Source organism: Toxotes jaculatrix, chromosome 11, assembly GCF_017976425.1.
Source record: "Toxotes jaculatrix isolate fToxJac2 chromosome 11, fToxJac2.pri, whole genome shotgun sequence".
Lineage (NCBI taxonomy): Eukaryota > Metazoa > Chordata > Actinopteri > Toxotidae > Toxotes > Toxotes jaculatrix.
In genome coordinates this window covers 23,094,051-23,120,755 of record NC_054404.1, presented here as the reverse complement: position 1 = coordinate 23,120,755, position 26,705 = coordinate 23,094,051, and the positions used below count along the sequence as shown (strand labels likewise).

Sequence of the window (26,705 nt, the reverse complement as noted above, 5' to 3'; positions counted from 1 at the left end):
TATAGATAGATTATATAAGGTATTACCAACATACAAAAAGCTTGTTTTGTGCCTGAGTACCAAATGCTTTTGCAAACTTAATATTCCCTCAATCAGCCTCAGATTAAAAGCCTTCCAGTAATTCAGGCAGAAATCACTTCTTATCAGGCTTCTTATAAATCTTCAGGAAGTGATGAGTGTCATTAAGAACAACTTAACACTGAGAGAGAACAAAATACAGTTATCAGAATGAAGAATAAATTAACCAGTGAGAGAGTAAAAGCAGCAGAGAGATTAGGGCAGTGAAAATATGCATTATACTGAAATTATACTGTAGGATGGATATTTTTCTCAACTGTTTGTGTTACAGATTTCACAGAGCATGGATTCTCCAGTATAAGGACATTTGTGAGGGATTGTGGAGCAGTGAATATATGTTTTTGAGACATTTATTGAATGGTTTCTGCAAAAAGAACAGAAGGCTTCAAGTTCAAACAGAGACTCTCCAGTTGGTCTCAGTTCTGAGTCCTTGTTGAATATTTGTGTCCAGTGGGTGACAAACATACTACATACTAGATGTCCCTGCAGCATGGTTACTTACAGCTGTGATTTCATTTCTCTAGTCTCAGAGTGGAATGTGACCATGTTATAATACAACTTAAATAAATACAACTTAACAAAGTCAACAATTTTTGTCCCCCAAATAAATTACAGAACACAACAGAACTAAAGTATACCTTGTTGCAGACACTAGAGTTGGACACACACAGTGTGGCATCACATAATAGTCATAATACTGATGAAAAACTAGTGTGACAAGCTCTGAGTGGAGGCATACAGCCTGTGATAACAAACCATTTTCAGCTTCAAGTTTACTGAATCCTGTTCATAACCGAAGATGGAGGAACCTGCTGGTGGGTCACTGGACAAAGATTTGCAGAACTGAATTCAAATCAAATCAAATCAAATCTAACTTGCTGTTTCTTCACCATTTCTGTGAACTGTGGACAAATTCATTTTAGATTATCCACCAGCACAACATCAGCTGAAACGATGTAGGTTTTACACCAGGCCGCTCTCCTCTCTACAACAGGGCCTCAAGATCAGGTGATAGATCATGACCCACCTTAAGACCTTTACCACTATTAGTTGATAATACACATGTTCCCACATCCCTAAACACATAAACAGTTTTAAAAAATTACCGCAAATATGATAACAGTAAAAAATGAGTATGAATGGTTTGACCCGTGGTGCAGGTTCACAGATACACACTTGGAATGTTAATGAACCAAAGAAAATGTCTGTATGTACAAACTGGGTACTGTACTATTCTAGACACATCATTCTTCAAAGGTATCTGTATTTCCCTGTTACTGTCACTCTTTCATTGGCTCTGCCCTGCATGAACAGCTCATTCACAGGTGACCCGATGTGATTGTAAATCATGCGCTATAGTGCAATGTCATTCAGCTTTTTACATGAGTGGCTTAGTGTAACACCATACTGTGCTTATATACCCACCAGAGGTCTTCATGAGTTCACTTGGCTCCTAGTCTTTCAAGTCTGTATGTCAGTATGTCTTTCTCTATTCCAAGTCTGCTGGGTGGCTACAACTCTAAATAGAGAACAGTGCATAAATAAATTCCTATCCCACCACTTCGGATCAGGTCCAAAATATGGGACCCATCAACCTCTACTGCCCTGCCATGAACATATGCACTTCTACGTGGCCTCACAGTATGGACTGCCGCTTAAGATCATGGCTAAACCATATAACATGCTCCACACTTCAAGCTGCTGCTCCTTCACATTAACAGCTTGCCGTAGGTAAACCAGTGGAAGGCTTGTATTGTAAAGCAGCACAGGTGTAATCTACTGTGTGGTAATTCAGCATTGATTCTTACTGTGAGAGGACTATACAATGTATGGTACATGCTTTTTGATGTGATGTGGGAAAGAAGCTAATGATCTTGAGAGAGCTTGTTGTAAAACTCCAGGAGGCACAACACAGAGGTGCAGGCTTCATTCTTACCAACACACACCTCCTGCTACAACACTGGATAACTAATGTTGTTTTGTGTTACTCTCCATCATCAGTTCTTGTAGGGTTTGTTGATGACTTTATCGATCCAGCGCAGGAACCTGCTAACGCGAGTGTACACCCCAGGGAAGGAGGGATTGCCGCAGCCGTGACCCCACGAGATGACTCCCGTCAGCACCCAACGGCCCCCCTCCCCTTGGCAAACCAGCGGACCCCCGCTGTCACCCTGGCAACTGTCCACACGGTGGCGCTCCGACAGGCTCCCGGCACACAGCATACGGCTGGTGAAGCGTTCACCGTATCGCTTCTTACACTTCCAGGCTGGAAGCAGGGGGACCCAGGCCTGGAGCAGAGTCCTGGAGTACTCTGAGTCTGACAGGAGGAAGCAGACAGAAGAAAGACAAGACCTGTTTACTGTCAAGGCTGTTATTTACACGTTACATCTCGTCTATTCAATATGTAGACGTTCAAATAAGTAGTAATAAGAAATTGCTTGTTAGCGCAGTGACCACGTGCAACATCTCAAAAGTCCTGTCCTGACTCTGACAGATGGAAAGTCATTTTATCGCTGCAGTGGTCTGAGCAGTGACGTTACCTGTGATTCCCCAGCCAGTGATCACACAGGCGGCAGGCCTCTTCTCCCACTTGTTACCTGGCTCTGGCAAACAAACTGCACCAGTGTGAGGATTGAATGCCACACAGTTGCCCTCTGTGCCTTTTAGCCTCAGCAGGGCGATGTCATACTCCCATCCCTGACTCTGATACTTCCTGTGGATGACAATGCGCTCGGGGGACAAGGTGCGTTCAAAGTCATCCTGCTCCTCAGTGTGGTAATCACCCAGGCGCAACACGTAGCGGGTCGGGTCTCTACCAAATCTGGAGGAGGAAAGAACAACTGGAAATGATGGTCTAAATAAATACTCATCATTTAATGTGCAGTCCACAGTGTTACTACAGCTGGGGAGGGTAGATAGCATCAGACCTGTGTGTATGAAATTTAGCAGGAAAATCATCAGTTCCGTAAACAATTTTACAAAAATGTTGAATTTGAATTTTTGCAGACTTCAATATTATTGGAGGACCATTAGAGGGAGCTGTCTCCTACCTCTTGAAGCAGTGGGCAGCCGTCACAACCCAGCAGGGGCTGATGAGTGATGCTCCACACAGAGGATGATTGCCTTTAGACTGAGACCTGAGCCACAGAGACACCTGCCAGGGCCACTGGCCCCTGAAACCACATACACACACAAACCAGAGTCAGGCTTTTAGGGGGCTGCTGCTGGCTTAAACAGCTGCACACTCTGGACAGCTGTGCTCACACACACCTTTGTACTTATATCTTTGTGAGGACACTTCTTCGCATAATTCAGACCCACAATTCAAACTCACATGTCCTTCACATTTGACTGGAGCCAGAGTGTTGTATGTGCATGCTAACCTCAGTGACTTATCTCCTCCTATGATCCTGCGTCGACGGCGCTGATTGTTGAGTCTCAGGCCACAGGTCTGCATTGCCGTGGCACCGTCTCCCACAGGATCCAGGGTGTAATCACAGATGACGCCCGCGTCCTCGCTGTGGCGACAGTCATGGCCATCTTGACCCACGGCCGCGCACTGGCCTAAGGATGTCTCGGAGCCTGAGCATCGCACGTTGTCCAGATGGATGGGACCTTGACCCTCACCAAAGTACGCCATGGATCGAGCTTTAGCCGTTCCCCTGAAAGGACAGCACACAGAGACACAGATTTATCCCAAGGTGGATCATATTATAATGTGTATGGAGATGCACTAAGCGGCTGCCTGGTTGGCCCAGGCCTGAAGCTGGCCCTGCACCGAGGCCAATGAGAGAATGCACACAACTCCAGTCTTAGCATCCCTACACTGCTTACTTGTGAGTTTTAGAATAGATTTGACCCATTTCCTAGTTTATATTCCGTATTTTAGTGCATGTTTTCATTTAAGCTCTTGTCTGTCTTTTGTCTTAGGCAAATGTATCAGAGAGGGTGTAATGATACTAACGTGAATCCCAGCTGTTTGCAAACCACAGCTGCACTGACATCATTCCAGCCATCATCACACACGCTTCCCCACTGGCCGTTAACGAAGACCTCCACTCTGCCCTCCTTCCTGCTCTCTCCAGCAACCAAACGCAGCAGAGGGCCTGCGAACAAACATCCCAGAAGAAAACCGTGCCATTATTGTGTTAATGGCAGTTAATCACGCCATGAGGTTTTTAGATGCTAGCAAGTTGTGACACATCCTAACGTGTCTTCACAAGGGGAATACATATAAATCTCATATGCGTGGGAAAAGTAAGGTGTGTACTCACCACCCGGAGGCAACAGGCCTGGTATCTCATTGGTATCACCTTCCCTCTCACAGCGGACACCTACATCCTCACTGTGGGAGCAGTCGTGTTGGCCCCACTCGGTGTGGGCGCAGGCCAGTAAACTGGCCTCTGATCCCTGACACTGCACCTCGTCCAGCAGGATCAGCCCGCGACCTTCTTCGTACACCCCGTCAGGAGCCACTTCCGCTCGGCCCCTGCAGACACCACCACAGAACAGAACACCTCTGTGTGGACAGTTTTCAAGGTGAAAAGTCTGCAGACTGATCTGCACCAACAGAAATGGTATAATTTACTAAACATCGCAGATGCAGTTTGATTCCACTGATCTTCTACAGAATCTGATGCAAATTAGGTTTTCATGAGCTTAAAGCCTCATGCATGCTGGTGGTTGGTGAGAAGGGCATCTGGACTACCCTGCTGTCACCACAACCAGGACCAGGATACTACACAGAAACATGGATGGATGGATAATCATAAACCCCCTTCTAAGAGCTGCAAAGCCAGGTCTCATTCACAGTGAGCAGCAGCTGTTACTGTCCCAGCGTTTTGAATCCTATATGTGAGCGGCTTGTGAGGCACAAAGGTGTGGTGACTCAGATGTATTGATGCACTGACCTGAAGCCCAGCTGTCTACACACTACCTGGGCGTTGAGCTCAGTCCAATTATCGTCACACACAGTGCCCCATTGTCCCTGGTGGTAAATCTCCACACGACCCTCCCAGTGATTGTCTGCTCCCACCAGTCGGACCGCACCGTCTGCAACCACACAGGAGAGCATACAGCTCTCATTGTATTGTATCACATGCTCAGGCAGTGCATGACAAATCTGTCTGGGTGATGGTGTTAGCGGTTTCTTTTAACTCAGTTACGATCACAGTGACATGTCTGGGAGAAGTTTCAGTCATGTGTTTTCTCTTTGCTGGCTCTGACCTGTGTATGGGTTGCAGGACACCCCTGCGTCCTCCATGTGGTCACAGTTGTGTTGCTCCCAGTTGTTATGAGGACACTCCTCTAGAGACAGTTCATTACCTGTGCACTGGACCCCATCCAGCAGGATGGGACCAACACCCTGGCCAAAATGGGCCCATGTCCATGCTTTGGCCACACCCCTGTTGGTCAGAACATACAAACACCACCTTTAATGTGTAACGCATAAGGTGTTATATTTTTATTAATAATTATAATAAAGACAGAGAATATGACCAAGACATTTACATTGTGGTAATTCAAATTTTTACTTAAGTAAAGGAACTAAATTCAAAAGTTTTAAAAGTGGATCAATCCCACTGTAACTCACCATTATCAGTGCTGCTGATGAAATATTCATTTACACTGCTCTCAGAGTAGTTTTGTCACAATATACTGATACATTAAGTTATTAATTGCCAGTTGTGCCTGTTTATATGCCCTCTGTTCATTTAACATTTAGAGGGATTTAGATTAGAAGCAGCTGAGGTGTCACAGCTAAGAGTCTGACCTGACATTTTTTTGTGCAGCAGCGGCACGGTAGTTATTTCTTACCCCAGGCCCAACTGTCGGCACACCACCTCGGCATCAGTGTCATCCCACTGGTCATCGCAAATGGTTCCCCACCTGCCATCATGGTACACCTCGACGCGGCCCTCAAAGTCCTCCTGGCCTCCCACCAGCCTCAAAGGGATGCCAGTGCCTGAGAGAGAGAGATAATCATTATTAAATAAAAACTGGTTTTAATTGAAAGACTCACTGGGAACAAACAACTGTAAATAAAATAAAAGCCAATAAAAACCCAGTCAGTTCTGCTCTGTGATTGGTCGGTTACTAAGTGCTGAAGGAATACTGATGTGTGTGGGAGCTGGGGTCTTGAAAGTATTGTCAAAAAACCACTCATGCCAACAAGACAAGATCCTAGTCCTATGTTTTTATATGGCCAACAAAGCAACTGTGTGGTATGTGACATGTATCCATCATTATCTGTTAGCGATATGTATGTTTATAAAATCTGAAGCGACACCGTGGTCTCACCTTCAGGTTCAGCACAAACCACCCCTGCTTCGTTGCCATGGTTGCAGTCGCCGGTGACGAACTTCCGGCTCCGACACTCCAGTAGGGAATTCTCGTTACCACGGCAACCCAGACGCTCGTAGTGGAAGACGGATCCCGGACCGAAGTAGGAATGCTGCAGTGCTGTACCAATCTCACTGCACGGACAGCAAACACACAGAGAAACTCTCCTTTCTATCCTCAAAGCAAACATCATCAAGGCCGATGACAAAAGCGACAGCAAATCAGACAGGTAAAATACAAAAAGCAGTGGTAGCTCACTGGCAAGAATAGCTGGTGACTATCCAAAGTCTGTAAGATACAACCTCTATGGTGTAATCACCTTCGGTTTATTTAGTTTTAAGCCTGGGGTGGGATAAGTCAAGGAGCCTTGGATGGAGGGCCTGCTGTGAGCGCCCTCAGTGACCTACTGTGACTGAAGCCAACTTTATAGTTGATGCAAGGGATTAGCTGGCGTCCTGTGGTTTTGAGTTATAGTTCAGCATCAGATTTTATCTGTTGATAGCACTGTAAACACAACACTAGAGGGATGTACTGCAAAGTAAATCGATTCATGAGCTGTCTAACGATGGCTGTCACATGAATGTAGAAGAGTAAAATGTGTAACATTTCCCTGAAACGTAGCAAAGCAAGAGACTGAAGTACTGAAGCTGTGTTGCCCTCACCCCAGCCTGAGCTGCCTGCATATGACACTGGCATCTCGGTCGGTCCAGTGTGTGTCACACACTGCCCCCCACTGGCCATTCAGGTAGACCTCCAGACGCCCGCTGTTGCCCGATGACCCCCCCACCAATCTGGCATCACCTGCAGATGACAAAGCAAGAATCTCCATAAGTAAACCTGATCATTAACATGGAAAAAAACTGTATCTGGCAGCTCTGATGGAGCTAGAACACAAGGTAGCCATGAGCCAAGAGAAAACCGGCTATAGCTCTAAAATCCTAAACTGTAAGTTGAAACAGAAGTGGGTGTCAGCAAAGGTATGTTGAATAAATACATAGTGAAAGAAACAGTCAGTCATAAAGGGAAAGAGTAGAAAGATTCAGTCTTCTGTTTGAATACATTCTTCAGATGTTGAGGTGACAAATGCAGGAGGTGAAGGGTAGAGGAAGGTTCTGTCTGATCCTCTCTCAGCCAAATGCAGCAATCTTTGGCAATGCAGCTGTGGCCGCAGCAGGTTTCTGCCTCCTCTCCAATTACCTGTCAGCAACCACAGACCTGCTAACTCCTGTGACAGGCCTCTGGCCCCTCTTTGACCCTGACCGTAAGTCACAAACCAAAGTAGTGGATTATAAAGCCACACTTCCACACACAAGCCTCATCTCCCCATCAGAGACAACAGGCTCTGGACTTGTGATAGGGATTCATCCATCCATCCATCCTCAGCTCACCCTGATGGCAGTCGCAGTAGGCCCAGCTGATGGCACCAGAGCTCTGCCTGAAGAAACACCAGGGGATAACCTCTTGGTCTGGGTTCCGGCATAAGTTGTGGTCTCCCAGGCCTCGGCCCGGGTACTGCCGCATGTAGTCCGGGAAGTCCGTCCATTTCAGGCAGGGGGAGCCTGAGTCAGTGCGGGAAGCTGAGCCGTTATAGTATCCCAGTTCTTTAAAGCCTTCTGAACAGGACTGCGGAGCTGTAGACACAGACCATCAGTCAGTCAGTCACACAGCTTCTATTTACTGAATCACATTACAAGAACAAAGCAACGAGCTTCAAGTTAGAAGAAAAACTCATTAAAAACACAAACAAGACAAAACTAATCAAATGCACAACTTTATTTCTTTGTTATTCATTTGGTCAAATAAGTAACAAACCAATAACATCTCATTGAAGAGCTGCACAACAATGGGGCCCAACATGATTGTCTGATCTGTCCAAGACCAGGGGACCAAGGGTCAGAGCAGGTTAGATTTTGATATGTAATGCACATTATAGTCTCTAGGGCCCACTGATGAAGCTTTATACTATTAGGATCAAGTATGCCAGTGAAGAACTGGTCTGATCCCATTGGCAACTTACTGTGTGTTTAGTGCTATGTATTTGATTTAGAGATAATGAATCATGGGGTGTGTCTGTTCTGCTGGACAAATACCAGAATGCACAACAACACCAAGATAAAGGGATCCAGTGTGTGTATTCGTCTGTGTGTGTTGGTCTGTGTGGGCTGCTTTGCTGAATCATGCAGTCTGTTTTCTATGTAGATTTCAAATACTTTGCATATGTGTGACTGTGTGTGTGTGTGTGTGTGTGTATTCAAGTCAAGATGTCACTTCAAGATCTGGAAACGTATCTGTTTATTTTTAAAAATTCTTCCTCAGGTTATGAGATGCTGGAGTGATTGGTAAAAACATGTCCTATGAAACTGGAGTTCAGGTCCAACGTGACGCGTTCATCTGGTGGACAGATGGTGGTTTAACAAGACAATGATGTGGCTAAAATGCAGGGAAGACGCTTAATAGCAACCAGAAGCACTGGCAGCTGTAAACCCGATCTTTAAAACTACTTCCCGGGGAGACTCTGTGTGACGGCTTCACACAACAACAACAACAACGCTGATTCTCCCATAATCCTACAGTCAATTCCTCAACACTGGCGCATGTAGCTTCTTGCCAATGCAGACGCCGAGCATAAAACGCTCAACAGTCAGCTCATCCATTCTCCAGTGCGAGTATCTGATGGCTATAAAGTCAGTGGAGCTTTTCCCATTAGTGGCGAAGCCTCATTGCCATCAGACACGGAGCAAGAAAATGAGGTGATCTACAGCTACCGCTTTGACTGTGACTGAGCTGCACGCACATATGGACTCACAGGCTGCTGGTGGTGGTGGTGGTGGTGGGGGTAGTACATCAACCATGCTGGTTTACTGTATAAAGACATGCTGTGACTGGAGGGGAGAAGACAGGAAGCTGCAAAGAACAACGGACAGAAGGAGCATTAAGGCTGTCTGGTTGGGGTAAAGCATTTTGGTCAGGCCAATCAAGTTCTTCCACACCAAAGTGGGAAAATTATGCCTTCAAGGACCAAGGATATTGCATACACAAGTCCTGACACAAAGTCTGGATTGAACTGAGGTCTGGACTAATTAATCCTGCTGTTTTAAAGCCATCATTCCTGTACAGCCATGGCTTTGTGCTTGGGATCATCCTCTTCATGCTGGGGATGGGATGGGGAAGTCTCTCTCTCTGTTGTTGTGTTTGGTGGAGTGTGATGGTAAATCTGACAAACACTACCCCAGGAATCATGGGAGTTTTGTCATTATAACAGTTGGACTATTGATGTAAAGAAGAATAGTTTCAGTCCGATCACTGAACAGAACAGAATCATCCTTCCCTCTAATACCACTCTTCATACTGGGAATACAGAAAAACTGAAATGAAAGCCACTTGTCATAAAGAATGGGCTGCACGAGGGACACGACCGCTCATTAAAGACGGTGTCAGTGACCAAAGTGGGTCGACCAAAACCACTAATGATGCCTGAGCAAACAAAGATGTAAACCAAACCTTTTTACAAAGGTCCTGCCTGTAAAACAGCACAATGTCGGAAACAACCAAAAAACAGTTATGTTCAAATCCAACTGACGTTCAGGTTTTAATATCAGCGCCTCACACAATGTAAACCAGGACATAAACTGTTTAACAGCAACGCAGTTCTGATCTGAAAGCGCCTGATCATACTGGCTTGGAGTATTGAGCAGTGGCTGCTTACACAACTGATCTTTATTATATGCAAAGATTTCAACTACAGCCACTGCTCAGAAATCAACAAAAGAATCAGACACCACACATTCCAGTGAAGTTCATGCAGCTGTTCACAGTCCCCTCCCAAAAGCAGTCACACACACGTCTGTTAAGATTTTGAGACGATGCTTACCTGCACTCTGCACAACATTCAGGTGTCCACCTTCAGAGACCTGTGGATCAAAGACAGAGTCTGAGGTCAGGCTTCATGAGCAGAATGCAGAAGAGTCATCAGGCAACAAACACATGGTCCTGATTACACTGCAGAGCTTTTACACTGTTTTCATGCCATAAACGCGGCTTTCATCTAATGCTCTGAAGACCTCAGAGCCCTCAGCCGAGCCCGGGTTTGGTTAGTGCTGTGTTAGAAGTTTGAATGACTCTGAATGATGGTTTCATTCTCAAAGCTGAGTCTCCTGTCCTCTGTCTGGACATGAGATGCAGAAGAAACACACATAGAGCTGTCCCCCCCCCCCACTGGCTTTCTTGTGGAGCACTCTGCCTTTCATTCGTAGATAGAGGAATACTTGGGCCATCTATGGCATAAGCTGCTTGGGGCCGGAGGGCCACCAGAGGGCCCCCAACCTAGAAAATTGAAGTCTTGTGTTCACCTCTTGCAGTAAATATTTAACACTTCCAGTGAATCATTTTATTTGGATTTGAAAGACGTGGCCCAGCCTCACCTGAAAGAGCTGTTAAACTGGGCTGTTTCACGTTGACACTTATCTCCAGTGATACGCTGATATGAATAAAAATAAGTGCAGACTTTGACCTGCCGATAATACGAAGCAAACAGAACAATGAGAGAAATAATAAATAAATATACCGACTGTTGTATTTGGCCAATGAATGGAACAATGACTCTGAGCTTGAAGTGCTGCCTCTCAGCTTGAATGTGCTGAATTTAAGCCTGTTTGAATTCATGCTGGGTGGAGAGAGTCTTCCAACACTGTGGGACTGTGTGTGATAAGAAGAGGGACATGTCCTATGTGAACCTTAACGCTGAGGAGACCCATCCCTTTAAAATCCTTACAGGCTGCACTGTACACGCATGGACCTGCAGTTTTTTTGTTGTTTTTTTTTGGAAAACATGCCCGTCATTTATATATCAATAGTGTCTTAACACACACAGGATTTAACATACACATGTCATTTTTCTCAGTGTGTTCATTTACATTTACATTCATTTTCTTCCCTTTCTTCTATTGTCTACTGCTCTTCAGAGGAGAGACAGTCTGAGTGGAACACACACACACACTAGCGCTGCTGTTTGATTAGTGTTAATGTTTGAATCAGCGTGTTTATGTGCTCAGGACAGATTGTTTGGCTGCAACATCTGTCTCCGGGTAGAATAATCAACAGATTCAGGAGAAAATCCTACATCACCAGTTCATGTTTGATCTGTGTTTGTGGTCGATGCTCCTCGTTGTGTTGTTATCGGAGTATGGCATAAGACTAAAGAAATCATTTTAACTGAGGAAGGAGATGGGTTGTTTTAGCACCAGCTAAAACATTCATGTCAGACTTTAACAGCATTGTGATATTCATCTGTCTATTTAAAAAAAAAAAAAAAAAAAAGCAGCCTACTGTGTGACTGTAAGGATCTGGTGTGGATCTATGTGTTTGTTTACTTGTTTAAAGTTGGGGAAGCAGCAGTGCGTGCATGTATGTATGGGAAAATGGAGACAGTGACACTGATGAAGTATTAGCAGAGCTGCAGTAAAGGACCTGATAGAGTATAAAGCAGGTCAGCTGAACGTGTAAAGCTGTGAAATGAGTCTGCATGCACAGGCTTGTGTCTGGTATCTGTATCTGTGTGCATCTTTTTTCTAATGTTCAGTAACTGTGATGAAGTCAGATAAATAGATAGATATCACCAATGCTTTAAATATACACACTGTTTCCCTCTGTTTTTCATCTGAAGGCTGCCAAAGTTATTTCCAGGAAACTTCTTAGAAAATGTCTGAGGAACCACAGAGGCATGGAATTATATTCTCCAGGTCACCACAGCCATATGGAGCTAAATCAGATGGGTGCACTGTATCCTCCGTGACAAAGCCCGGTCCAGGCTAAATGACAGATCGTAAACATCAGCTTTATATATAGGCTGAGGGTGTTTGGCAGTGAGCCCGCTTGCTTACCTCTGCAGGGACAGACAGGACCAGGAGCAGACAGCAGGAGACGAACCCGGGCGCGACTTTCCTCCGGTCCATCCTGCAGAAGGAACCATCTCCTCTGCACCTTCCACACTCACACACACTCACACACACACATACACACACCTTCACCACCTCTCCCCCGTCCTCTGATCAGCTTCTTTTTTTTTTTTTTTTTATTGCGAGAAACACACTCCACACACACCGGCTGTGGTGCGCTCTGAGTCCAACTCCAGACATCCAACCCGCTCCGCAGCTAAAAATGACGCGCTGTTGTCGAGGGAAGGACACACCGACAACTCTCTCTCTCTCTTTCCCTCTCTCTCTCTCTCACACACACTCTCTCTCCCACACACACACACACTCAGGCGTCGCACCGACATTTCAAAGCTGCTCCCTTTTCAAATCAAAGGCGTGAAGCCCTCATATTTAGCCCCTGTGAACAGGTCTAATTCACCCTGACACTATATAACAGTCTGTCCGAAGGTGTCCGATTAATGACAGAGTTAAAGAGACTCAGACGCGCCGTGCGCCGCAGTACAGAGAAACCCTGAGGTCCTTGAAGACCGCACGAAGATCATCGGCAGAGCAGAGGGGAAGGAGTTCAAGATATGACTGAGAAAACCAGTGTTGAAAAACGCTGCATGGATCCTCCTGGAGATCCCAAGTGAATCTGATGAATTCAGACTGGATAAGATCAAATACCCAACTCTGACTCTAACTACTAACACGACTCAAGTCCAAAATTTCAAACAGATGTAAAATAAAAAGAGTGCAGCCATGCAGCTCCTCAATTATCTGGATACACAGTCCAGTTTATTAGAAACTAAGACCAGTGCAGACCTGCATTAAATCCTCCTTCGTGAAGGTCAAGATGTTTTAGAGAGATGTTGATTCAACTGGAGGATCGTTTTGGAGGATTCAGTTTGAGGCGCTGTTAATAATAATAATCCTAAACCAACATCCTGGTACTGTTACAGTGACCAGTCAGAAGATCAGACAGAGGTAAACAGTGCGAGGGCATGAAAGGGTTTTAATGTGTGGCTTTTCAGACGCTGATTGTTTTCCCTCCTAACCTTTCACAAACACAGACGATTAGGGAGCTCGATCTCGATGGTATCATCAGAAACGCTTTCAGAGGGCCTCTCGGGGACGCAGCCCCTCAGATCCCTGCTCGGCTCAGGAGATGGATATCAAAAGTAGCCACATTTTCACAGATCCCGCTGAAACTTTAGCTGAGAATTTTTTCGGAGACTAAACCCCAACAAAGCATCAACAAGGCGTCCAACGAAAACAGACAATACCTCCAGGCTCTGAGACGGTTTTCAAAGGAAGTCGCCGAGTAGCTTTTTGTCTTGTTTACTGCTCAGTTTGGAGGATCCCTATCAACCAAATCAAATAAACTTCTACTGAACAACAAGAGTCAGAGAATGTATCTTGGTGCACTGAGCTGTGGGTGACAGATACAGATGTAGATTTGGGTGTAGCATTATTAGGTATTAGCTGCAGTAAATGTCTACAGCCCTGCCATATTCACAACATGCTACAGTATGAAAGTGTTGGACAGAAGAGACATCAGACAAATGTCTGATGTCTCTTCTTTTGTATCTGGATTTGTCCTCAGCAGTATAATGTGGTAACACCTCCTGTGTGCAGTTGTCCAGCTGAGGCCTGCATCCCCTCTTATATAAGGACGGAGATAAGAGAGTAATGTGCTGATTTGTTGTTGTTCTTAGCTAAAGTTGTTGGACTACTGACAGAAAAAAAATGGTCCAAATCAAAGCAACCAGAGGTAAAGATGTACTGACTTTAAGTCCCTGTGAGTCAAGCTGCACAACACTACACTCCCCATAATGCAACTCAGTACCCACCTGTGGTGAGTCAACTTTAGTGCATCCTGTCACAGATCTGTGATCAGCCTCTAATGTTTAATGTCTAATGCTGCCAAACTCTTACAATAGTTTTTTGGATGTAAACGACACAAAGACATAAACCTGTCAGAGGAAACTGTGTGTTCATGTCAGAGCCCATCACGGTCAGAGCAGAACAGGTTTTTTAATCAGGTCATTTGTGTTTGAAACTACTGAGTAGTAGATGGCAGCTTCATGTCACTGACATTGGAATTTAAGTGGATTTTCTGTGTATGTTGTTCTCACGTAGCTGAGTGGAGGGACAGCAGTAGCTGATGAGACATTTAGCACAGGGCTACATAGGCGAGGTTTATGGCTGTGAGTCATATCTGGTTAAACAGAGAAGTAGAAGGTTTAATATCTGGATAAAACACTGGGATATATACAACAGCACGGTTTTTCTTATTCAGTTTGGTGTGAAGTGGAGTGAATAAGCAGGCTGAAGACATGTGCATGTCAGGGTAAGTGAGTGACCGCTGTGGGCTGTGGAGGAGTTTCCTCTGTGGAGCGAGACATTTGGGAGGAAGTGATAAGCAGGGCGGGGAAATGATTCTTTATAATGACGGGCAGATAAAACGGGCGCGCAGTGAAAACACCGCATTCTGACAATGGTGAGTGCAAACACAGCACAAAATCCTTCCTGTGCCTCAGACAAAACACGAAGCCCCATCCACACTTACAACATCATTAACAAACTGTCCAGACACTGCACGGAAACTGAGGGCGAGACTGGGAAACATGGGAAGGAATTTAAAATGCGGATCTGGAAGCTTCTTTTCAGATTCTGTCAGGTCCTGTCAGTAAAATAATTTCATGTTAGTCAAACAAATAACAAGCAAGTATTTGTCCATCAAAAAGACAACTAACGAGCTTTAGTAGAAACTGTTTGACAGGAAGGTTTAATGTAGTTTAAGTTGAAGCAGTGACATGAAAAACCAAGGAACATCTGATGAATGATTTGATGACATAAAACCGTTTAAATCCATTCAGGAAGTTTCCTATCAATCACACAGAGCTCTGCTTACTGATAATCTATGTAACCCTGTCCGTCTCACGGGCTGATTTTATTCCAGCGTCTGTTAACCGCCTGTCTCTGCCCCCACAGGAATGATGAGGCATTTAAGCGTTTGGAGGGAGGGTGGGGGGTTAAAGCGGAGCTCCCCGGACAGGAGCCATGAAACCCAAGAAGAATAATTCCATCACATCCACTAATAACATCTCTGCTCTGAATGAGACCACTCTGCTAAATTGGGTTGAGTCAAGATGGCATCATTTACATCGGAGCCAAATCAGGACACGGGGAGGAAGTCGCCGTACGGTTTCCAAACCATAAAACACAGCGTGCTGTGAATACAAAGGCTGGAATCTGAAAGTTGGTCAACAAATAAATGAATATGTATATGGTACCCCGTCGTTCAAGCAAACAGCAAATAACACCTTCACGTGATGAAACCCAGATCCCAGACTCAGTCCAGAGGCCTGTTTCTAACCTGCACATAACGTCCATATAACACAGGCCTTAAAAAAAACAAAGCCTTCTTCTTAGATCTCAGTGCGCAGGTTGGGGTATCTCTTCAGCAGGGTTGTGGCCTGTTTTGGGTGCAGACGTCCTCCCTGGCTGCTGGTCTGCTCAGATTTATTCTTCATAGCAGCCTGTGAAAGAGGAAGATGATTTGTTGCCTGTGATTATCAAAGCACAACGAGGGAGCCTCGGCGCTGCGCTTCACACCGCTGACCTGAGATCAGCTCAGCAAACACAAATAACGAGTATTTTGTGTTTTGCGAGCTGTTCATCAGAGACGCCTCTAAAAATAAATGTGCATTTCCTTTCTTTAACATCGGAATCTGAAAGCAGAGTGCGGCACGCAGCATCGTATATTTGTGGGTGAGAGAGGAAGAGGAGATTATGTTGTGCCTCCTCCCAGGAAACAGCTGGAATGTGTTGTATGTTAGCTGGCTAATGACCCTCTATACAGCCTGCTGCACAGTCAGCTCAATGTAAACACACACAGAGACGGATGTGTCGCATATTTATCTTCATCCATCATTTCTATCAGGAATATAAAAACCACTGTACTCTCAAAGTTAAAGGCTCAGATCTCAGTTTGCATGCATTTGTCATATACTGTGTGCAGATGTAAGAAAATATCCAAGTTAATATTTTGATCCTTCTTCCCCCACCATCACGAAGTCTCATCCACTTCCTGTGAACGTGTTATTTCCCAGTGTGGAAGAAAAAAAAAAAGTGCACGTCAGCTCATCTGAACGTGAACGTACCCGAGCCGCCTCAACGCAGGTGTAGAAGGAGTTAATCTCACTGGAGCACAGACCGTCCACAAAGTTGTTCTGCTTCCAACAGGCCATCAGGATGGACATCTCTGTGATACAGGTGGCCTCTGTGGAGAGGGAGCTTCATGTTCAGCCTCCATTATTAACAATGTCTTAACAAGATGTAAAGAACAGTCAGATGTAAGCAGATATGTGAGCTAACTGGTCATTTTCTTCAAAAGAGAACTGACCAAGGATACTTATTATGTCTGAGAAATCCTGAGAGGACTTAACAACAGAGCAGAGCACCCTAATGAAGTCAGCAACAACTTGACTTCATCAGGGTGTAACTGGGAGCATTTCACCTACAAACTCCCCCTCAGCGGGATAGTTTAACAAAGACTAACATTCAGGCCCACAGCTGACAGCACACAGTGGGTTTCAGCTGTTCTGCAGCCCCTCATGGCCTACTGTAATCAGCTTAGCAACCTTTACTTCCTCTGTCCACACCTGAAGGAAAACACCTGTCTTACACTGGTATCGACATGTATCGCATCCCTACCTCCTTTTTTCAGCTTGCGGTTGGCTACAGTGTCTTTCAGAGCCAGAGGCTTGTTGGGTTTCAGCACCGGTTTCCCCTCCCGTCTGCTGAGCAGCCTGCTGACCTTCTCCTGGAACAGGATGCCTCCCTGCGCCGCCATGACGCCTCCTAAAACCCTCAGCCCCGCTCCCTCTCTGCCTGTGACTGAGAGCCGACGACGGAGGGAAAGAGCTGTGTCTGTGTCTGTGAACGAAGGGGACAAGGACAAACCAGCAGTCTTCACTTCGACGTCTCAATCCTTCACCGTGTTCCAGTGCGAAGCGCCATGTTTCACCGTAAACCGGGACGCACTGTCGTAAAACAAACGTGTAAACGTCTGTCAGCCACTGGCGCATTCAGGCGCTGTCGTAATTCTCAGGACTTGTTAAGCGAGGATAATATGAAATACTGGAACATGCCGTACTACTGCTACTTTATTAATAATAATAACAATAACAATTAGAAGAAGACATACAATTATTATTATTATTATTATTATTATTATTATTATTATTATTATTATTATTATTATTATTATTATTATTAGACAGTAGTGCAGTCCACCATGTTACTGTGAGATTAATGAGCAGCTCATCCAGCTGATCAGCTATCACACCTGCAATCCATCTATTCATCAGCCCAGCAGTGTATATCTACCACTCACCCATTCTTCATCCATGTGTTTGTGTTAAAAAAAACCCAAAAACACACAGTATAGCATGAGATCTTTTGTTGAAAGCATTATCAACCTCAAAATTTCAATTTTATCCTAATTAAATATTTACCGGTGCACAGCTGTTCTCTGGAAAACCAGCAACGTGAAGACAAAAATATATTTCATCTTTGTCTTGGCAAATCTTATTTTACACTGCACTCATCAGTCTGACATCAATCTGAAACTACTGTTGCTGCTGCTAAACATACATGAAAACAACTGCAAGGCCTCCAAATCAAAAAAGAAAAGAAAATATTAGAAACATCAGCCCTGCAGGGGGGCAATGGAAAACAGTGCATCGGAGTTTACCAAATGACATGAAGGAAACTTAATGGTCTTAATAACTGATGGTAAACACGGACTAATGAATTTATTAAAAACCAAATGGTGCCATATAAACTGTGCTCATATGTTTCAGGTCACTGTTGTTATACGGTGTTAGTGTGTGCTCCCAGGGTCAGTGATAGAGAAAGGCTGAGTGGAGTTTTCCGTGGAAAAAGTCCTCTGCTCTGTGCTCTGCTGGCACTTGGCCCGTGGCTACATGACATTCAAGGAGAATTCAGGGCAAGTCCTAACATCAGCCTGTGAGTGTGAGGGTATGCTCGGTGTGGATGCAGCGTCAGCATGTATTAGGTTTGGTACCATGTCAAATGAGATCAGGTTGAGCTTCATAACATCAGCCTTCAAAGGAAAAAAAAAAACACACACACACACCTACACACTGACACCGTGGCGCTCACCTTTCAGACGTTTCCAGTTCAGACAGATATGTAAAGCAACAAAACCTGCTCACCTCACCCAAGGAGAAAAAAAAAAAACACACCTGGACTGTTTAAATGTAAAGGTCACAGTCAGATTAGCTTCACTCAGTCAGGATACAGAGACTTCTCTATTACACTATGTACTGTAGATCAGTGGTTTCTAACACTTTACAGATGAGTTGTAAATGAACGATGTACAGACTAACAATTAAATATATCAATAATACTTACTGTACCTCTTTAAGAAACGAATATGAGTCCCTGTTTAACTAGGGGAAAGAAAAAGGGAGGCAGCTCTCTCATGCAGGGTTCAGTGGTCAGTACACTTCATTAGACGTGCCTGTTAGATAGTTGAACAGCTTCTGAAACCTTCTAGGGCTTATTGATCTGGAGTTGGGATTTGCTGACTTGTTAAGAATTTGACAAGAAAAGTTAAGTACTTGCTTTTTTCCATATCCAGCATAACATGATGATCCAGTATTCTCTTTCTTTTAGCTCTGTTTTTGGTCTCCACCAGTTCTTGAGGGAAATCTCTGGCTCTTTAGCTGCTAAATGCTCCACTATGTTCACCAGCTGGACTCTGTGCGCAGGTAGTGGCTTTTTTTTAACAGTTTTTTCTCTGAACAGCTGCTGCAGGTGAAAACGATGCGATGAGAGCGGTGAGACTGAACCAGAACAGTAAAGTTGTCCAGACAAATAAACAATGAGCTGAAATTCACTCTAAAGCTCCTTAAACCTGAGGGGAGCTGACAGTTCTCTGTACGTTCATCACTACCAGAGACTCCCTTCACATTTCTATTGATCATAGCTGCTTTAATCTAAATAAATAAGATTTATTTGCTGTAGATGTGCTCTGATTTCTTTTTTCATACAAAGTCCGGTTTAATTTCTTACATGGAAAGAGTTTGTGTTCACCTTCTGTCCTCATGATTCATGAACACACTGGCACATTCCTTCCACTGTCTCTCTGTGTGGTGTTCTCTGTGTCTCTGCATGTTCTTCACCTGGAGGAACTGTGCTGTACACAGCTGTCTCTGTCTCCGTCTCTGTCTCTGCACTGGGAGAAATATGGTCTTGAGTCTGTGCCAGGATCAGTTTATCTTCAGTGATTTGACACTTCTGTCTCAGGTCCTCACACCCAGGGACCAGTACAGCACATGGCATAAAAATCAAGCTCAGTTCCTTTTCTTACCATATTTTTTTTTTATATGTATAATTAATAATAATAACAACTTTATTGTACAGAACTTGTCAAGAAGAAGTCACAAAGATTTGCAGATAATATTAAACAGCAGTAGAAATAATACAGAAAGAACAAGTCAGGTTAAAACATAACTGCACTAAAACACAGAGAAAACAGAAAACAAATTATAAATGTTCAAGAGAATCCAGATCATTCCAGAGTCGAGGAGCCCTGACTCCAGAGGTTCAGTCTCTCCTGGGTTTTAGCCTCGACATAGGAGTTACTAACAGACCTCTGAGCTTGTAGTGGGAACTACCACAGTTTTAAATACTTTGGCAGGTGCTTATGTGTCAGTCTGTCTGTGGATAGATGTTGTCACGGTGACAGCTGCACAACCGTACGGAAGTGAGAGGAAAAAAAATTCTAGTGATCCATTTTCTAAGTCTGGAGTATTTTCTCTCCTGTGTTTGTGAGTCAAGAACAGGTGAAATTCTGGTCCTGGTGAAGTTTGGATAAGTTGTGTAACATTTGCCATCATATTGTTTGCATAGTTCATGTAATTGGATTACTTTTTCTGAAACCTTTTCCATGTTTGAGAATTTATTTCAGCTGCCTCAGTTAGTAAAATGAACAGTTCTGTAATTTTTTAAAGCTCAGCTCAAAGTTTCATGCAAACCCTGATGGGCTGCTCTCACATATTTTCAGGCAACTCCAGAAACTAGGCAGCAAACACCAACATCGTATATGTGTCAGTGAAATGTTTATGCTGGTGACAATGGACGGTTACAAGGAAGACTGTTTTATGTCAAGCTAAAGTGGTCTCTATATTTTCTTGTCAATAGCCAATCAGCCAATCAGACTTTGTTTATTTGCGTTTTTCATCCAAACACAAATCCTGGCCCCCATCATTTCGAGGGGAGCTAGAACCAGAAAAGTCAGAGTGTTCCCCCAGACTTTCATGTCATTTATGGAAGTGACTCAATGACTTGATGGTCTGAGCCGAGTGGGAGACACTGAAGTGAATGTGCACCTGACAGCAAAGCTTCAGTGTGTCCCAAAGCTTTTATTCTGATATGTTCTACAACACTGAGGAACAGGGACAAGAGAAGCGTGAGTTAAACTTTAAACCTCCAAGACCTCTGACACACACACACACACACACACACACACAGAAACACAATAGAAGTATTCTTAATCTTTTGTGAGGATTTGAGTGGACTGATAAATCACGCTGACAGTGTTTGTGCATTCTTTCAGACGTGCTGACGAAGTGGTTGGTTCTGTCCTGTCAGCCTCCAGCACACAAACACACACAGTGCTCGAAAAATGCTCTCAAAACAATGTATTGCTGCAAACTGAAACACACACTAAAAAACCAATGGAGATTCAATACAGGGGTCACCCCATGAGCTCTGACTTTGGTTAACACAGGAGAAAAAATATATATAGTATATATAATATGTTTTTATTTGAAATTGTAGTTTTAACACAAAATAAAAAGTCAATTTTAATCACAGCGTCTTCTCAAATAAATATTTCCAAAAATCTAACTTCAGCCGCGATGACACGAGAGGACACATCACGCGACATCTGTCTTTTTCCGAAAACATTAGCTAGACGTTCATCATTCTGCAGCTAGGAACCAATCCATGAAAGTAATTGCAGATGAGTCTGGTTCCAACACGTTCAAGATGTGTCTGTGTAATTATGACATAGTTTTGATGATCCTCGTGTAAACATGGAAAACGATTGTGCCTGCCAATGTGTCTGCCACTCACCGCAGAACTATGTCTGTGCTCTCACTGCACAGCATGAAATACAAGCAGATAGACAGCTCAGATCGTGTTGTGGGTCATCAGCGGTGATGAGGGGAGGAGAGGGGGGAGTGGTAAATCATCTCTGTCATTTCTGCGGGCTGGCTGCAGTCTAGGAACCAAAACCGAACACAGATAACGATTAGTACATCATCAGGATTAAGCTCAGGCTCTATGAACTTCCAAAGGTGGTGAACTGATCGGCTTTCAGAGGGCTCAGCGTAGAGCTGAGTACACAGCAAAAAAACACAGCACAGTATTCAGATACTGTGCTTTACACATGCAGAAATCTGCACCGCAAACTAAGGAAGTGGAGAGCAGTGAATATGCCAAGGAGATGGAGGCCCAGGATTTGTGATGAGGCATTTTACATCTGCTGTGTCGATCATGTTGAGTGTGTCAGCGGACTGAGGACAGACCAGATGTTGAGATAATTCTATTTGACAGATACATATCAGACAGACGGCTGGTCCAGTTTTTAGTCAGTTCACTAAGTAACTGCTCGCCTACAAGCTTTGTGTGTTCAAGTGCAGCACCTGTGCACCTGAGATGATGTAAGTTTGACTGCTGACTGTGTCTGAAGTGCTGATACCTGAGAGCAGTGTTTATGGAAAGAGCATCTACTGCTGTGAGACGTACACAGGAAGGTGATCCACCATTGTTCGGGCTTTTCCATGTTGCCACATGTGCCACCGCTTGTTGTGACTGGTTGAACCTGATGAAAACAGGAGAAAATCAAATAAGTGGGTAAACTTATTTGATTTTCTCCTGACATGTGACATGTCAGGAGAGAGGATGTATCGTTTCATCCAGTGATGTGGTTTTTGTTGTTTTTTTTTTTTTAAACGTATAATTGCTAACTCCTATTTCTCCACGCTGAGTTCTGTGTAAGACATGTACCAGGTGAGACTAAATCCACAACAGTTTGTAACTGTATGTGCTGTTCACTGTTCCCTACCAGTCACAGACTGGTTTACAGCTCATCCCAGTATGGAGTCCATTTTCCTTCTGCCTCACTCTCCATCCCTCAGCCCCCCCACAGAGAAACCCGTCTCCTCATGGAGGTGGACAGAGTCTGACAGTTTAATCTGTCTATAGACAACAACAGTAACACACAGTGTAATGCTGCACTGTTAGTGGTTTTTACTAACACACTTCATGGTGGGTTTTATCAGCCATCTGTATGTATGGCATCTAACTGACGTATATACTGATACATCTGTGATAAGCTCAAACTGAATAATAACATCATGTCCTGCACTGTATCAGTGATCCTCTATCACCGTTTGTGGAGAAGGGCTCCTCAGAGAGTGTTAAATTATTGATGCATTCAAATGTGAGCAGTAATTTCATGTAGAAGCTGATCCAGGTGGTCCAACTGGTCTGACTCACAGATTTGCTTTCAGACACTCACGAGCTTACGTCACCAAAAGTTTCCCCCGCCCCTGGATCAGGACCTGTGTGGTACTAAAGAGAACAGACTGAGCTGGGAGACTGAGAAATGCCTTTCAGCATCTCAGCTTTGCCTTGTTTGTGTGTCTCCAGCTGTAACGTGACCTTTGACCCCTCCCGTCTTGTTTGCCTTCAGTTTGAGAGTCGGACTCAGCTCTCTGAAAGCCCCTCTGCAGATCTGCATATTTACCAGTGCAGTCAGTGGGAGGCCAGGCTGGGTCAGCGATGCTTTGTCAGCTCTGACTTCTCCTATAGAGACCAGACAGGTCAGAGCTACTGCAGACAAAGACCTCAGAGAACGTCCCCGACTTCACATACAGAAAAATACACACTCTACACACCATATATTTATATGTACCGTGTTTATACATTTTTATAGTGTCTCAGCTAACACATGAGGGCACTATGAGTTAACATGCAGGTTCATGGATGATAAGTGGAGCTGAGTGTATTTAGTTATTGACTTAATCGCATGAATCTCTCATGAAAGGCCCATGTGGGCTGTATGAGTCAACTACGCTGCATGAGGAGAGAGTTCCCTGCTGTGTGTGTGTGTGTGTGTGTGTGTGTGTGTGTGTGTGTGTGTGTGTGTGTGTGTGTGTGTGTGTGTGTGTGTGTGTGTGTGTGTGTGAGCATATATGGTTGCCTGACTGACTTTTAGAACTGAATAATTAATGGGGGCACAGGGTCTGGGGAAAGCAACAGCTGGTATAGTGCAGAAAGGAAAAGGAGTGTGTGTGTGTGTGTGTGTGTGTGTTGGGGGTTAGAGGGTATTCCCCTCACCCTGCCCCCTTTGCTGGGTGCTGGTCCACAACTGCAGCTGTTAGTAACAGAGAGAATGAATGGAGCAGTGTGTAAAGTGTGCGTTAAGGCGACAACACACGATGAGCTGTGATGAGCAGCCTGAGCTGTGTGACAGGTCGGTGCTGAGAGCTCAGTCCAACACACAGACCACGCTAAGCTCTGAGAAATCTCACTGTACTGAAATCAGCGAAAACAATTCAAATTGTAAATGCAAAGCTAATGTTATAAAAAAAGACAATGCTAAAAATAATGGTTATAAGTTATTAAAAAGAAATTAGACCCAAACTGTAATAAACCAGAATGATCCTTTAACAATTCGAGCCCTAAAGCAGTGATACAGTGTTTAATGAGCAGGTCACACAGCGGACAGCTCCTGGTCCTGAAATCAGGTCCGATACATTTTAAAGGGAACATCCAGAGTCTGATAAATGTCCTCAGGTGATGTCACCTGAGTCAGCATTGGGTCTGAAGTCTCCAGGTGTGAAAGTTAAAAAAAAAAAAATCTGAGGGTGTGGAGTTAGAAAGAAGTGAAGATTTCCAGACTTCTGCAGGAGTGACTCTAAGAATCATTGATCCTCTGAGGAGATATTTCGACTCATTCTTCATTTACAAGCATCTCAGGCTCAGTCATGGCAAAACATTTCAGTGATACCTCACATTATACTTTATATTATACACACATTATATTCTGGCCCACACACAATAAGGTGCATTAAGCTGTAATATAATGTGTGGCTGTTTTTCCCCTTCTTTGATTACACAGAGTTTTTTTTTTCCAAACTCCCAGTATCTCCAAAAATACTTTCATTAAATATTTCATTTCAACACATGCAGCTCACTGGATTAGCTGTTGCAGCTAATTGCATAGGAATCTGCTTCCAAGGCATCTTGCTGGCTAATCAAACTATCTGCCAGGGATATAGTAATTAGCTCCACCTGCTGATGAAGATAATTCAATGTGGTTGAAAGCTCCAGAAAAAGCTTTTAATGGGTCTTGAGAAGGATTTTTTTTTTTCAGTGAACAGAATTAAATGGATCTCAGTAAAATTTGGGATGAGAGCAAGAACAAATGAACTGATGGAAAGAAAGAAAGAAAGAAAGAAAGAAAGAAAGAAAGAAAGAAAGGCACAGAGGGGAAGGAAATAGTGGCCAGCACTTTTGGGAAAGTGAGTTGGAGCCAAATGGAGGTGAAGGGCAGCGTGGTGGGAAAGCATCAGGCTGTCTGTGGCTGTCTGACAGACTGAATTGATTATCCCGACAAGACCATTAGCTAATGAAGCACGCGTCTGTCTGGAGAGAACCAGTGTTTTCCTCTGAGAAATCGCCATCCTCCCTCCTCGCACACCAACACACTGCTGCATCGCTGCTGCTTTATACCGGAGCAACAACGTCGTTAACCCTCCACATTCGTGTGCAGATGTGTGCAGCCGTGAGGTCACATGTTCCCCTCTAACACCTGATTAAAGTCCAGTTCATGAATGACAAAGCTGTTGTAATAATCCAGTGCATTAGTATGAATTAGTATGAATCATGCTCCTGTATGACAAAGAGGAGCTGTCTGAATAATAATGACTTGTCTGTTTAGAAGAGTCCTTGCGCTCACAGCAGAAGATGATGTGTTCAGTGATGTTGTTTCATTGGCACGGAGGGAAAACACTTTGGCACTTAATATTTGGGCAGATGTTCTGTCTTTAAAGAAACACTCTTATTTGTTTTCTTTCCAAGAGTTAGATGTCATAGTCAGGAAATAATGTCTTGTTTGTTTTGTCCTGTGTTCATGTTGTCTCGTGGGTTTTGCTTTTATTTTGAAATGTGTTCTCCTTTTGTTTCAGGTGGCTTACCCTTCCTCTTGTTTCCCGCCTGTGTGATTGTTTTCCCCGCCCTAATTGTTTCCACCTGTTTCCCCTTACCTGGTGTCTATATATAGTCTGTGTCTCCCCTTGTCTTGTGCCAGTTCATCTTGTCTTTATGTCAGCGAACCAGCGTTTTTGCCCATGCTACCGTCCCCTTGTCAAGCCAGGTTTTGTATTTTGTTGTTACTTTTCCTTGTTAGAGCTACTGTTTTCATTGCCGGATTTTCCTTTGTTACTTTGTTTAGTCATTGTGCCTTTTGTCCTCGTATGAGTGATTTTTTTGTTCTCACATTATCTCGTTGCCTCTTGGAGTGATTTTCAGTTGTACTTTGTAATAAATTTTTGTTTATTTTGTACTTTGTCTTCGAGTCGTGCATTTGGGTTCAGGTCCAAGTACAGCCTTAACATTAGATGAGCAGACCAATATTAGTCTTGTGTCTGCAAGCTGAGCACAGAGCTGGAGTCTTATCTTTTATCTTTTACTCAGTCCAACTGGCTACACAGGCCACATGACAGCTCATGTTATAAGTGTGTTAACACGACCCACAGCATAGTTTTACACTTCAAGTCTATTTTCCTCTCTGTGTTACATGTGTGAACACAGTGAAATGTGCATTGGCCTCTGAACACTTCCAACATGTGGGTGATGAACAACTCAGTGCTCGGCCTGAACGCCCACTTTGTGACACCCACATGGAGCCCCGGAGCTGCTGCTAACGTGCTGCTCGCACTACACCTCAGGCCTGGCTCTCACCTGATTGGCTAATGCCAAGTGTCAGCGTCATGTCAAATTTCAGCCCCAGCTAACACTGACTCCGGTGACATTGCTTGTGGACATTTATCAGACTTCACACAGCTGCCTCTGGAGACACTGAAGGCTTTAGACAGCTGTTTCCATGTATGCAGTAGTACCCCCCAACATCTGGAAAAACACACTGAGGTGTGAAATCAGTGTATTTCTCCTTTAAGACATGTCCTATCACACTCAAACTGAATCCTCTGTACCTTCAGTTACTCAGCCCAGAAATGGAAAGTGTGTGTACAAATGTGT

General features: G+C 44.2%; 2 protein-coding genes across 2 annotated transcripts; both read right to left on the bottom strand.

Annotated features, from left to right (window-relative positions):
- Nucleotides 1-59: 59 nt before the first annotated feature.
- On the bottom strand, nucleotides 60-12,553 carry si:ch211-51a6.2 (neurotrypsin). Its single transcript, XM_041050708.1, has 14 exons — nucleotides 12,300-12,553; nucleotides 10,292-10,331; nucleotides 7,809-8,051; nucleotides 7,083-7,221; nucleotides 6,379-6,554; nucleotides 5,896-6,043; nucleotides 5,305-5,483; nucleotides 4,989-5,130; nucleotides 4,353-4,567; nucleotides 4,043-4,184; nucleotides 3,462-3,740; nucleotides 3,129-3,251; nucleotides 2,619-2,899; nucleotides 60-2,395 (listed from the first exon to the last, which is right to left on the bottom strand). Exons 1-14 carry the CDS (start codon nucleotides 12,369-12,371, stop codon nucleotides 2,076-2,078), a joined length of 2,499 nt encoding a protein of 832 aa, XP_040906642.1. The 5' UTR covers nucleotides 12,372-12,553; the 3' UTR covers nucleotides 60-2,075.
- Nucleotides 12,554-15,100: 2,547 nt separating this feature from the next.
- Nucleotides 15,101-17,369, bottom strand: chchd1 (coiled-coil-helix-coiled-coil-helix domain containing 1). Its single transcript, XM_041049113.1, has 3 exons — nucleotides 17,055-17,369; nucleotides 16,502-16,620; nucleotides 15,101-15,877 (listed from the first exon to the last, which is right to left on the bottom strand). The coding sequence occupies exons 1-3, from the start codon at nucleotides 17,191-17,193 to the stop codon at nucleotides 15,767-15,769; spliced, it is 369 nt and encodes a 122-aa protein (XP_040905047.1). The 5' UTR covers nucleotides 17,194-17,369; the 3' UTR covers nucleotides 15,101-15,766.
- Between the last annotated feature and the right edge of the window lie 9,336 nt (nucleotides 17,370-26,705).